Source organism: Taeniopygia guttata, chromosome 4, assembly GCF_048771995.1.
Source record: "Taeniopygia guttata chromosome 4, bTaeGut7.mat, whole genome shotgun sequence".
Classification (NCBI taxonomy): domain Eukaryota; kingdom Metazoa; phylum Chordata; class Aves; order Passeriformes; family Estrildidae; genus Taeniopygia; species Taeniopygia guttata.
In genome coordinates this window covers 8,594,781-8,608,339 of record NC_133028.1, presented here as the reverse complement: position 1 = coordinate 8,608,339, position 13,559 = coordinate 8,594,781, and the positions used below count along the sequence as shown (strand labels likewise).

The 13,559-nt window shown below is 40.8% G+C and overlaps 1 protein-coding gene and 1 long non-coding RNA gene across 5 annotated transcripts; both read left to right on the top strand.

Annotated features, from left to right (window-relative positions):
- Positions 1-1,275: 1,275 nt before the first annotated feature.
- Positions 1,276-1,951, top strand: LOC140683899 (uncharacterized). The gene is made up of 2 exons (XR_012055510.1): positions 1,276-1,403; positions 1,723-1,951. It is a non-coding gene; the product is annotated as an uncharacterized lncRNA (long non-coding RNA).
- Positions 1,952-4,479: 2,528 nt separating this feature from the next.
- On the top strand, positions 4,480-13,432 carry HAUS3 (HAUS augmin like complex subunit 3). 4 transcript variants are annotated; one of them, XM_032747907.3, is made up of 6 exons: positions 4,480-4,814; positions 5,896-5,946; positions 6,402-7,434; positions 8,466-8,902; positions 10,519-10,747; positions 12,079-13,432. In XM_032747907.3, the coding sequence occupies exons 3-6, from the start codon at positions 6,520-6,522 to the stop codon at positions 12,343-12,345; spliced, it is 1,848 nt and encodes a 615-aa protein (XP_032603798.3). In that variant the 5' UTR covers positions 4,480-4,814; positions 5,896-5,946; positions 6,402-6,519; the 3' UTR covers positions 12,346-13,432. The 4 variants fall into 4 exon arrangements, with proteins under 4 accessions (XP_032603798.3, XP_041571572.2, XP_072784038.1 ...); XM_041715638.2 differs by having other exon boundaries at positions 4,608-4,814; positions 6,718-7,434; XM_072927937.1 differs by lacking the exon at positions 4,480-4,814 and adding an exon at positions 5,023-5,762.
- Positions 13,433-13,559: the final 127 nt, after the last annotated feature.

Genomic DNA, 13,559 nt, shown 5'->3' with positions numbered 1-13,559 from the left:
TAAGATACTCATGTGCAAAGCATAGTAAACTAATTTTTCTATCACTTTTTTGAAATTAATATTATCACAAAATAAAAATAAAATACAATCTAGGACTTAATAACTTTTTATAAATTAATCTACAACAGAAAAAAATAGCTGTAAATTTAGCAGTGCTGTACTTTGTGATAGCACCAGTTTTCTCAGGACAAGAACTGCACTGGTTAAAAAAATTATTATAAATGTGCTGGCACTATTTTTGTAAATCCTGTACAGTTAATGATCTGTACAGCTCTATTTATGACATTTGTTATACCCTACCATTTGTTTAAAAGAAAAATAAGTTTCCTCATTTCACTAATGATGGATGTTTCAAGTTTAATACTAAACATCCAGAAGCTTGCCCTGCCTATCAGGATGAAAATTGGGGTTTTCATTCAAAACATGGTCAGGAGAGTAAATGGACAATTTTCTAGGAAAAAGAACATATCCCTTTGTGCATTGTATGTTTAAATACATTAGGAGTGGTAGCCTGAAGGTAGGAGTAGAAGCTCCATGTAGGAGCTTCTTGTATATTTACAGTACTGAATCCAACAAAGCTGAAGGAAACTAATCATTCTGACCTGTTTTTCTGGGAATAGAAGGTCTCAGAATGAAATCTACCATTCCCCTGGAGAGAAGATCCATGCACTTGGCAAAGAAAGCAAGTTGGTGCCAAATTCTTATCTTCTGACTTTGTTATAATAAAAGTTCATATGGCACTTTTAGAAGTTAAAAGCTGTGCTTAATCCAGAATACAATTTTGCTTAAAGCAATGAATTACATTTTAGGAGAGGGTGTTTCCAAAGAATAATTTTTGCTCCAACCATCTGCAGCAGGCACCTTTGCAATCCTGCTGCTGTGAGCAGATGTGCAGTATGATTCAAAATCAAAAAGCTTTGGTACAGTTACAGTTCACCAGCTAAAAGCCTATTTTCTTGACTCCTCTGTGTTGATTTTTTTCCCCCCAAAACCAAACCATAACCTAAACAAAACCCTAAAGCAGTAACAAGCAAATGACGTTGAGTTTTTCATCTGACAGATGTATCCCAGTGGGAGGATTCAGACGGGGCAGCTGCAATCCTGTGTGGTGGCACTGCACTCCTCTCCTTGGCTGTTTGTTACAGCCTCAGCCGATGGATGGGCAGCCGAGAGCTCCTCTCCGAGGTGTCAGGAACAATGATGTCATATTTTGCAGTGGAACAAACAGAACACGGTATGGATGGAATACTGCAGAGCTTGCAGACATCCTTCCAGAAATGTTTATGCCTTAATCTGCTGGAATTCACCATAAAATGGCTTGTAAAGGCAATATGCTATCTAAGCAGCCTCTCCAGTTCTAGGAAACAGATGCAAAACAACTGCTCCTAGAATGGAAAAAAAGGGTAAGGTAAGCCTTAATTATGTTTTGACTGAACACAACCAAAAAAAAAAAAAAAAAAAAAAAAAAATCAGAGGAAAACAGTCTTGACCGAAAAAGAGCTGCAAAAGCTAAAGCACAAAGCACATGGGTCTGAGGTTGGGTGGGGAAAGGGGCTGTTAGAAATGTTGACTATATGTTTGTAGAAGGCTGTTGTTTAATCTCTGCCCTAAGAGCTGATGGATAGTCTAACAGATGAAAATTTGTTTCTCTTCAGAGGCTTGTTCTTTCGAAATGAGAATTCTAAGTGCACAGTGTTCTGACCTAAAATATTTCAATTCTAGCCTGAATTCCTATGCCAGCGGGGATTATGAGATCATGCTGTCTGTCAACTCCTCTTTCGTCCATCTGTTCCTCTCCTCCTTTTCTTGATAACTTCTGAACCTTCTGGCTAATTTTCACCAAATTTGACAAAGCAGAGATAGAATGGAACCTGCAATTAATAATCCATGATGAAAAGTTTCATGGAAATTCCATGTCTGGGTAGAAAGAAAAATAAATTATTTTCTGCACTGAACATGGCCAAATGGAGCTCTTCCCTGTTTTCAAGAGGTGGCCACTGGCCAGCACGGACGTAGCTCCAAACCTGCTACAGAATGAGCATGTAGTGCTGCTTTCCCAGGTGAACAGATGGGGACAAAGGTTTTGGGAAAGGCCATGAAGGAGGGGGGACATCATAGCTGTGTGAGTCTGGAAAGAGGGAGAGGAAGCAGTCACACAGGGAACTGAAGGCATGAGTTGCAGCAATCAAGCCAGACAATCTGATAGACAAAAGATAGGCAAACTTTTATCAGATGTATTTATGGACTTCATTGGCAGGGCTGCCTTTGGACAGCAGAATTTTAGGAATTTTTCTAGGTGTTTAAAATTTGCTTTTACACAGGCATTTTTTGCATGAGTTACACTGATATTTATAAAAAAAGCCCCAAAACCCCAAACCACAACACTGTAAAGCACAAGTCGGCAAAATACCACTGTTGGAGAAGTTCATTTTGGTGCAAGTAACTGACTGGTCTGAAACAGCAGCGCATTACGAAATAAGCTGGTGAATGCTTTTGTTCCTTCCCTGTTGGACAGACACAATGCACTCTATCTGCAAGATGATTTGAAAACTTCAGCCAGAATTGCAGCTGCAGATCAGACTGTAATCTGATGGGGAGGAATTCAACACTACAGCTCTTTTTGCCCATGAGAACTCACTGCCAGGTCAGGGTTTAGTCTAAAAATGTCTTGCACAGACCACATTATACCAGAAACAAACGTTCTGCACTTTGCAAGTGATACAGGTGCTGATTTTGATCAAAAAAGCCTAATGTGAGCTTGCCTTAGCTGTGCTAAGCTGCAAGGTTGCTCATTTCCCTGTGTTGGTTCATTTCAACAATTGCATTAAGTGAGATTAGAGAAGCTGCACATTTAGGACAAGTAGTGGGAGGGCTCCACCACCTACATACAGGCTGGGTCAATGCTTCATCAGGGTGAAAAGTAGAGATAACATTTCTGGATACATTAAATTATTTCTTTTTAGAATAACTGGCCCTACGAACCACAACAAAAAGAAATGCCATTCTGAATTTAGTCTTCAGCAGTGCAGAGGATCTAATTCAAGAGCTATTAGTGGGTGAGCTGCTCAATAGTGGCAAACACAATATAATTAAACTTAACAGTAAGATGAATGCAAGACAAATAAAGCAAACAGATATTCAATTTTAAGAAAATGACTTATTCAAAAATGGGGAAATATGCCAAAAAAACCCTAAATGAGCAGTTCCAAACCAAGAAGCCTGCAAACATCCATAAGGCTTAAAAATACAGGTCTAGAAGCCAAGGTAGAAAGTCTGCCATAAATAGAAAAACATGGCATAAACCTCCCCCCGCTTGTATGACTCAATGACAAATTTAAGGAGGCTGTTGCAAAGCACACGGGGAAGCCCAGGAAAATGTGGCATGTGAAATGTAAAGAGGAAGTGAAGTGGCTAAACTCGAGGAGTGGCCAATAAAGGATACTCAGAGGGTTAGAGACAAGTTTACATGATGCTTATTTGAGAAGCAGCCTTTGCAATGCAGAGGTCCCACAATCTGTGGCGAGAGCTTTCTGGTAACTTCACAGGCAGCAGCAGCCAAAAAGCCAAGAAAAAAGGGAGCATTGTAAGGAAGGCACTGGAAATGAGGATTCCATAGAAAACCTTGGTAGATCCATGCCCTGAGGACTCTCTGCAGTCTCGTCTCTGCACCCTGAACAAGGCACAGCGATGCTGTAAAAGGCTCAGAGGAAGATGCTGGGAACAATGAGTGGAATGGAGCACCAGCTCCACAGACCAAATTTTGGGACTCTCCAAACTGGAGAGGACAAAGCTGGAGGAAAATAATCTGGGTTTTTTTTAATTGCCACGAATACCACAGGTAAGGTACACGCAGAGGTGGCAGTGACCAAATCCTGAAACGCTAGTACCAGGAATCATTTGATAGGTTTTAGAAAAAGCTACAAAACAATTAGGAAAGTGACTTTTCAAGCAGCACTTAATAATGTTGTTCTAGGATGTTGCCTTGTGAGATTATGTGTCAGCATGTTCAAAAAGGCCATAAAGGATATAAAGCCCGTGAATTGAAGGACTAAGCAGGGGTGAAAACCAGCAACACAGCAACGTTGGGTACGGATGGCGAAGTGCCCGCCGCTAGCCATGTCTGGGCTTCGAGGAAGCTGAAGGGCACAGTGGTCAAAGCTGGGCGACATCAACTGCGCTCAGGTCTGCCCCATCCTCCCGTTCCCGTGTGCTGGTGACGGGGAACGGCGAGCAAGGCCCGCGGAGAGCCGCAGGGCCGGGGCTGAGGCGCTGAGGGGGCTGAGGGGCTGAGAGCCGGACCGGCCATGGCGGCCCAGGGCAGCGCCCTGAGGGGAAGCGCGGCCCGGCCCTGCGGCCCCGCCCACGTGACGTCACCGCCGAGCGAGCCGCGCGCGAGACGGAACGCCGCGCGCGTGCGCGGGAGGCCCCCCCCGGGCGGAGCGGGCGCGCGCGCGCGCGCGGTGGGGGGAGCGGGGCGGGGACACCGCGCGCGCGGCGGGCGGTTCGAGCGGCGGGCACTTCCCTGAACCTCCCCTCAGCCTTCCCCGAGCCTCCCCTCAGCCTTCCCCGAGCCTCCCGCCGAACCTCCGCCAACCTCCCCTCAGCCTTCCCCGAGCCTCCCCTCAGCCTTCCCCGAGCCTCCCGCCGCCGCCCCTTACCCTCCCTCAGCCTCCTTTCTACCCCTCCCTTAGCCTCCCCTCCGCCTTCCCTCTCCTTTCCCTCAGCCCTCGCTGAGGCTCCCTTCAGCCCTCCCGCCATTTCCCGCCTCGCTCCCCTCCCCTGGAGCCGCCGCTGCGGCGGAGCAGAGCGCTGCGGTGAGTACGGAGCTGTGCTGCGGGCTCGGGGCTCGCTGCCGGCGGGACGGGGTCAGCCGCCGCCGCCTCGCCCCCGGTCCCTTCCGAGCTCTCGTCCCGGCCGGTCCCGGTGTGGCTGGCGGCCGCGGCTGTCCCGGGACGTGGCCCCTGAGGGCCACGCCTGTGCGGCCCGCGCGGGACGGCACCGCGGGGCTCCCGCGGGGCTCCAGAGCTGCTCTTCGTGTGTTTGCAGCAGTGGCAGTGCCGTGGTGGTCCGGCGTGCCCGCGCACAGGACTGCCTGGGGGGCCTTATTTCACAGACTCAGTAAGGTTGGAAGGGACCTTTGGAGACCATCCAGTCCAACCCTCCTGCAGGGCCACCTGGAGCAGGTTACCCAGGAACGTCTCCACGTAGTTTTGGAATGTCTCCAGAGAGGGAGATTACACGACCTCTCTGGGCAGCCTGTTCCAGTGCCCTGCCACCCTCAGCCTAAAGTTCGAACTCATGTTAAAGTAAAAACTTCCTGTGTTACACTTTGTGGCCGTTACACCTTGTCAGTGGGCACCACTGAAAAGTGTGGCAGCATCCTCTTGGCACCCATATTTATGTATTTTGAGGGCAGAGGACGCTTGAAGCGCTGCCCTGTGACACGAACCTCTCGCAACATTCTTCGTCATCTGCAGTCTCTGAGCTAAGTCAGACACGTGGGGAGCTTTAGAGGAATGGTTTTATTTGTTCACTGCTCCAGGAGGGCAGAGTGGATTCTCAGGTAAAATGTATGTTTTAGAAACAAAGTGTTATGTAATATCAAACGAAAAAAAGGTCTCTTAGTATTACCACAGTATTGCAGACAAGGCCTCCTGACTGTTGATAACTTACCCTATATCCTTTGCTGTCTGTTACATGTGCTATAAGATCCAAAGCATTTGTCTGCTAGGAAACAGAAAAGCAGCAAACTCCCATTTCTTGTAAGTTGTGACCGTTTTCACAAGAGTATTTTTACACTGCTTTTGATTTTATCTTTTTATAATCGATTAAAAAAAGTCTGCAGGTTTATGTTGAGGTATTTATATGTTAAAGTATTTCTTGTTCCATTTTCAGAGTAAACTTGAAAACAAAAGTTGAGAAGACAAGATTCTGCTTGCTGTTGAGGTAAAAAAACCCTTATAGCTGAGATCTTGAAGTGCAGTATAACATCACTGTAGTTTTGTTTTTAGAAAAAACTGAAAACCCTGATCATTTTGGAAGATTTAAAATAACTGTGGGTGGTTTTTTAAATGAATGTGTGGAAAACCATTTAAGTAAAATCACTTTTGCAGGCCAATGAATTGCTCAATGTTAACACCTGTTACTTTTAAATGAATGATATGTACTGTTTCCATAATAAGTTTATGTGAATTAAGGAAAAACATAAGTGCTTGCAATGATCTGGGATGTAATTGATACAAAAATATGTCCTGATTTGATCAACAAAATATGTTAAGATATCTGAAATTAAAGTTGGTTTCTAGTCTTTCAATAGTCACTTTAATCCAAAACATCATTCAGGGTTTTTTTGGTTTGTTTTGGTTTTTTTTATGATCTGACATTTCCCTTTTCCTGTGCAGACTCTTTTTATTAAAATACTGAATATTCATTTTAAATGGCAAAAAATTTAAAGCTGGAATAATACCCCAGACTTTTTAATGTATTTGGATCTTTTCTACTTACAAAAATATTTTCATCATGAGCTGTGGGAAGGATTTTGTGGAAACTCTTAAAAAAATTGGATATCCAAAGGCTGATGAGCTTAATGGAGAAGATTTTGACTGGATGTTTGAGTCTTCAGAATACAGTTCATTTTTGGAGTGGTTTTGTAGAAACATAAATGAGCAGCATGTGGTATCTGAAGAAGAACTGCAGGATTTTGATGATCTTCTCCAGTGTGGTAAGCCTCTTTTGGAAGGAAATGCGCTGGATGAAGTCCTTAAAACCTTGGAGCCCATGGGTGCAACGAACAGTAGCCAAGAGGAGGACAGGGAAGAAGTTGAGAAATTAGAGGATGAGCTTCAAGAACTTCAGAAGTTAAAAAACCTTCAAATTCATCGGCATAATAAACTTCAACTGTTGGTTGCTACAAATAGCCACTTGTTACAAACATTCCAAAGCAGAGAGGAAGAAGCGCTGAAGGATTGGAAAGAAGGACTGGAAATGTTTACTGCAGCAAATAATAAGCTTGACAATGAACTGCAGTCTCTTATAGCTGCAGTGAAGGAATTTGCCTCTTTTTTCACTGCTTCAGATTCAGAACAAGGGTCGGATGCACATCCAGTGTTTTTTTCCCTACTTTCTTTGGACAAATACTTGTCTGTGGAAGAACAAAATACTGCAGCACTTATATCACACATAAAAAAGCTTTTGTATGAAGGTATGTCTAAATGCACTGAAAATTCACATGAAGGCAGCTTTCAACTTGAAGATTTAATCAAGCAAGTCCCTTTTGATGAGCCTAATGACTTTTGTGAAGAGAGGCAAGAGATAGCCAGGCTCCAGGCAGCATATATTTGTGGTCAGAACCAGCTAATTCAGCTGCAAGCTGAAGAGGAGGGCATGAATTCAGCTATCCAGTGTGCAGAGGGCCTGCTGCAGTCCTTGGACAAGGTAAGGCACAAAAGGTGATAGAAGGTACTGGAGTTTTAAACAGACAGGCCAGTTCCACTGGATCTAGTGAAAGGAATTGCTGAGTTACTGTTATTTCGATTGTTTTATGTAGTGAAGTTTTTATGAAGTTTTAGTCTTGTGAACGGCTCTTGTGAAATATGTTCAGTTTCCATACTTAGAAGTTCTTCAGTGTGGTAGACTACCTTTAATTCTACTTTCCAGCATCACTACCTTTAAAATCTTAGAATTTATAGTATCTTTCTAGATTAGTTTAACTTTGAATTTCAAATTAGAACTGGCTCTTTGCACAGTAAACAGTATCTTAGCTTTGGTTGCAATTTTGTGGTATCAGGGAGCCAGTATGATAAATGTATTCCTATTTGTATTGCATAGCATATAAAGAGTTTTAGTCCACTCACTTGGAAACTCAAGTATTTATACCAAATAAATGAATCTGATAGTTGAAGCCCCAGACAGGGCCCCCAGCCCTGTCTCTCAATGCGTGAGTGACAGGCAGATGTGGTTAGTGGAATTTGTGAAGAAATCATAATGAAAGGAAAGGTATTTGCTTATGCCAGTTGTGGAATAACTTGAGGCATCATGTCAGTTTGTGTATTTTCATTTATGGATGACTAGTATACAGGACTTGATTGATTAGGGTAATTTGAAAAAGATTGATTCTGCCAGCAGTGTTGATATCTGACTGAATATAAAAAATTTTGTTTGCTTGTGAGATTTCAGTTAGGCATGCTTGAAATAGGTGCTAGGTAAAATGCAGCTCTTTTATTGTTAACCCAACAAGCTGTTTCCTGACCTTGGCAAGGAATTACTTTTTGCTGAAATATTATCTACTTTGTTCATCTGTATTTGCATTATTTTGTAAAAATCTGTAAAACTATTTGTTGAGTTTTCATTTAATTTTGTAGCTAAATATAACATAAGTAAATGAGTCTTATATGAACTGAAGAAATGTTTGGGAGGTGGCTTGGCAGGAGCCATGAAGAAATCCACAAATATTTTGTTTTATGCAGGATATTGGACAACAGGAAAACATTGATGCTAAAATATCTAGTTTAAGTGCTGAAATTTCAGCAATTAAACAAGATATAGCTCGGATAAACAACGAAGAGCTGCTTCCCCTTCTTAAGAAGAAAGCACAACTTTTGACTGCACCAGTGGTGAAAGAATACTTAGATCACCAAATTGCTCGGCAGGACTGTTATGCTGCAGTTCAAGATAAAATAGGCAGGCATTTGATAAGACAGAAAACATCATTTGAACTTATTCAGCTGGCCTGTGAAATGGAGTTGAAGAAACACCAGGAGATCAGCTGCCAACTTGAGAGTTTGGTAGAATCTCTGGAACAAAGCACTGATGAGTTACAGCAAAGACTGCAGTTGATAGCTGAACGAACTGAACAAGCAAAGCCAAGGAGCACCATTAGTTCAGAGGATGGTTTATCTTGCAGGTAAGTATTATAGCCACTGTTGGACTTGGACTTTCTTTGAAATATGTTCTTTGAAATAATACTGGGGAGATGAAGGCTCAGGCTGCCTGCTGCCAAGTTCTTACTTACTTGCTGTAGCTAATTAGAATTTTGAATTTTCAAGAACTGAAGCTTTCAAGATGTGGAACTTGTTTCTTCCATGTCCTTTGAACTTCTTTTCAGGTTTGCCTGAGGAAAAACTGTTCAATTAGCAGTCTTTTTAATATTGCTGAAGTATTCCTAATTAATATCCATAACATGAAGAATGTTCAAACCCAAGCCTGTCTTATCTAGCACCTCCTGATGCTCTAGAGATGTAGATGTTAATAGCGGTGATTTCCCAGGCTGTGTGCACGGCCTCATCGGCTGAGCCCACAAAAACCCCCCGTGTGGTAGGAGAGAGAAGAGACTCCTTTGGACTATGAAGTGTGTGTAGCTCCTTTTTACTACTTGATTTGCCATCTGGTTTGGGTGTCCTGGCACCCATGTAGGAGTCTGGTTTTTCACCATCTAAATAGTTAAGTCTCCTTAAAGTTCAGGTGATACAGGTAAGGATGTGTGCTGTGCTGCTCTTCCATCAAGACTAAATCTTTTGATGAGATAAATTGTATAATTATAGGTGTGTTACTGTAAGACTTTTCCTCCTTCTTTAGAATGGTGCTTTAAATATTTGGTTTTTTTAATAATTGATAAGTGATAGCTGAGTATGGTTTGGCACAGTGAATAACTGGAAGAATTAGGCAGCATTAATTTTACTCCTATTGTGTGTTTGTGTCAGCGTGTTACATTTTTGTTCAGGTTTATTATAAAGTCCCTGAATCACTGAATGTTTCTGGCTACTTTTTTTTTTCTTGATAAAGGGAAGGAAAGTTGAAAGAATTAAAAACTTTATAGGGTTTGTAAACAGAAGACACTTGAAAGACATTCAGTTACTTTTGAAATACAGCTCATTCTCTTAATAAAGCCAGTCTGATTTTATATTAACTCCTGAAGAGTTTGTTGTGCAGAGGTGGTAGTAACATTTGGACTATGTAATGTCTGTAATCATTTTAGGCCCATTCCTGGTGCAGTGTAAGGGTACACTTTGTTATAGTGTGTAAAGCTATCTTTTGTATGACATATAACTCATTGGAGAATTTCCCAGCAGTCTCTTCATAGACAGATAGAAAACAGGAAATACTTCAGTAAGCTTGAAAATGTTACAAAGATTGTTCTTATTTCTCATTGGCCATTGAAGTTTGCTTTCATTCAGCACTTAAAAAAAATCCATCTTACTTTGCAGCTCTTGAAGTATCAGGAAATAGTTGACAAAACCATACTGTCAGCTTCTATTTGCATTCATGATGTATTTACTGTTACTTCAATATTTCATTGCTGCTAATTTGATATTGAAATATTTTGGATTCCTATTAATCAGTACTATATACAGATGGAATCCTGAAATCAGTGGGAGATATAGCAGTTTTGTAAAAGTGCCCTCAGCAGAACTTACCTTACTCATCCTCTGACTTCTCAACACAGACATGTTCTCTTAACTAATGATGATAGAGTGCTTAGGAAAGTTAAAATATTTGTGTGTCTAACTTCACTTGTTGCAGGCTGTATCAGCTTCTGGAAGGAGGGAGTAAAAAACAACAATTGTTTAAAACATACAAAAGCCTGGAGCAGATGGCTCAGAAGTTAAAGCAGGACTGTGCTAGAGTAGAAGATCAGCTGGCAGCGTCTGCTCAGGAGCAGTCTCTCCTTTTGTCCAGCCTAGAAGGGGATGTGGATGCCCTTCATGGTGCTCTCTATGGTGGAACAAATCAGATACAGCTCCGGAGTCCGGTGAGCCCTTCATGATTTTATTTAAATTACTGCATTGTGTGTCATGTTCTTTTACTGATAAAAGTATAGTGTGAAGGCTCTAGGCATGCAAATGCCCCCACTAATTAGCAACAAATTTATTAACATAATGATGATGGATGCTGAACAGGTACATTGTTCTTGGCTAATGCTATATTTTTTGTAAAGTCTGGCAGGTAATAATTTTTTGGTTTCTGAGCAAACTCTTGCATCTAAGTGAATTTCTTTCAAAGGCATGTGCAGTCCTGCATTCCTGTAAGCTTGTGGTGTGGGAGATCCTTTGTCTGGGTAGGGTGTCACTGGAAAATTCATTTAAGTTGCTTTTCATTTCATATGGCCTTTCTCCCCTACTACCTCTAAGACCCCAATAGTATGGTTTGGCCCCTTAAAAGCCTGGCCACAGATGTGTCATTTGGACAAAATAAAAATACCAGAATTTTGAAGGACAGCTGTAGTAGGAAAATCCTGCTACATAGCTCTCAGATATTATGTTTAGAACATCTTTTAAATGGGAACAGGGTTTGTTAAATGCACCTTGTTATGGTTTTTAAATCTTTGTAGATAACTCAAAAATGCATCAAGGGAAATCTTCTGTTACATAATACTTTCTTGGTTAATTACATAAAAATATATTTAACAGTCATCTGTCAAATGAATTTACAGCATATAGCACAGTTTTTATTTAAAAATGAGACTGTAATTGGAACAGTATATTTAGAGATTGCATTTTTAAAATCAAATACCTTCCTATTGATTTAAGTTACTTCTTAAAATATGACATCTCATTCTACTGGTACTGTTTCTCAAGAAGAGTAATTCCTTTAATAAGGAAATAATGTGCAAGTAGATGATTAGTCTGCTTATACTGAGCTATCACACGAATGCCAGCTGGGAAAGTTGTAGCTGTAATTTAATGATTTAATTGTAAAATTGATCTGGCTTTTTGTTGTGCTTTTTTTCTGTTTGTTTGTTCCCTTTTAAGATTTGACTAGCAATGAAGACTTGTAATTGATAGAAAATGTAATTCACTCATGTCTCTAGGTCAGGTTCGGATTCTTATGGTCTTAACTCATCTGGTCAAGAAGTAAATGAAATTACATTTGCATAATACAATAAGAGTTCTGTTACACGAAGCTCAAAAATTACATACATTGAATGGAATCCCTTAACTTTGTTTTCTGGGTTTTTTTGTGATTATTTTTTGATTACAAACAAATGGCTTCCCAAAGCAAAAAAACTTTTCATGTTTCTAGTTCAGCTAGTATATTAACAATAGAAAAGTAATAATTTTTTGTCTTTTATTTTTTTCTTAGGAACTTAATGAGCGGTTTCACCAACTGGAAGTGGATTTAGGTGAACTAAATCGTCTCCTTAAGGATCTGGTTGCTGACCTGAAGTCGAAGAGAAGCTTTTTAGAGTCCAATAGGCTGCTTCAGATGGAAAGAGACTTGTATGTGTATTTTTACAAAGATGAAGAGCAGCTGAAAGAGATGGTGGAAAAGCTTGAGCAGCAGTCTCAGGCTAAAGCCAGTGGTCTGGAAGATGAGAATTTCGGAACCAGTGCAGTTCTTAATGTCTAAACAGCAATGTACTCTTAAGAAAGGAAAATGTCAATGTAAACTGTCTATGAGTTTATGGAATAATAAGCATTAGTTTGTCAAGGCTGACACTTACCTGTTGCTGCAGTGAATCTTAACTGCCACTATTACCAGCTGAGATTGTGTGCTGCTTTATGGCTTCTTCTGCCTGCTGAATTCAATCCCAGTTTTGTCAGGACTCTTGGGTATGAAGTAATTGTTGGTTATTTGGAGGAGGTATGTTCAGGCTGGCCTGTGTGTTCTTTTCTGCTGCACACAGCATACCATCAATAGGAACGTGAACCCTTAAGCCTTTTTGCATGCTAAGAACTTTTTGAACTGCAAAATGAATGTGGAGAAGGCATTCCAGATTTTGGAACAAGGATGTAATGTGCTCACAGTGAAGAGGAGAGTTCTCAAAGGCAGCAGATATTCCATTCTTGTTTCCCTTACAGTTCTTCTAAGAAGACTTGGTTTTGTCTCTAAGAAGACTTTGTTAGAAATATATTGGAATATGTACCAGAATCTGTTTTAACTACCAAGACCATCTGTTTTAAGGCCATTCTGATATCTCTTAATTTAACTTATGGCCTGTCTTCTCCATTGAAACCAGTCTATACTTATCGTGGCTTGTCAGTGAACAAGAATTTTAAATTTATCTTTTGTACTTCTGAGTTTGTCTTGTAATTTATAATGATAGGCATTTCAATTCAGAGTGCTGATGCTTTCATACTTGTGCTTTCATGTGCATTGTTAGCCCGTTTATCAAATTTTTATATAGCTTCCTAATATACCGGTGGAACTAAATAGGCTTTTATAGTATGGTAACTTCCAGTCTTTTATATTTTGATGGGATCAGCTGTGCTTGCTTTCAAGCACTGTACATATTGATGGTGGTTAGTATATTTGTTTAAATTCAGTAACAGTAGTCTTAAAACTATTTTGATGGCACACTTCTAACTTCTATCTAATTATAACTTATTTTTAAATGTGTAATTTTTTTAGCTTACTGGTTGGATATCTTTTGTCTGGATTTCATGCTGCTTAACTCTATACTTTGAGTATATTATTAAATGCCGAACTCCATCAATTCAGTTCAGTGTGGTTAATATTTGTGGTGAATCTGTGTGGGTTTTTCTAGGCCTGTTCTCGGTCATGGTGTCTTCTTTGTATTTAGTCTGATGGGTTCTCCTTTTAGTCTGCCCCTGGGGCTGTGA

Coding starts and splice junctions, on each gene's coding strand:
- HAUS3 (XM_032747907.3), top strand. CDS start 6,520: ATGAGCTGTGGGAAGGATTTTGTGGAAACTCTTAAAAAAATTGGATAT. Junction 7,435..8,465: donor TGCTGCAGTCCTTGGACAAG/GTAAGGCACAAA, acceptor TGTTTTATGCAG/GATATTGGACAACAGGAAAA. Junction 10,748..12,078: donor AGATACAGCTCCGGAGTCCG/GTGAGCCCTTCA, acceptor TTTTTTTCTTAG/GAACTTAATGAGCGGTTTCA.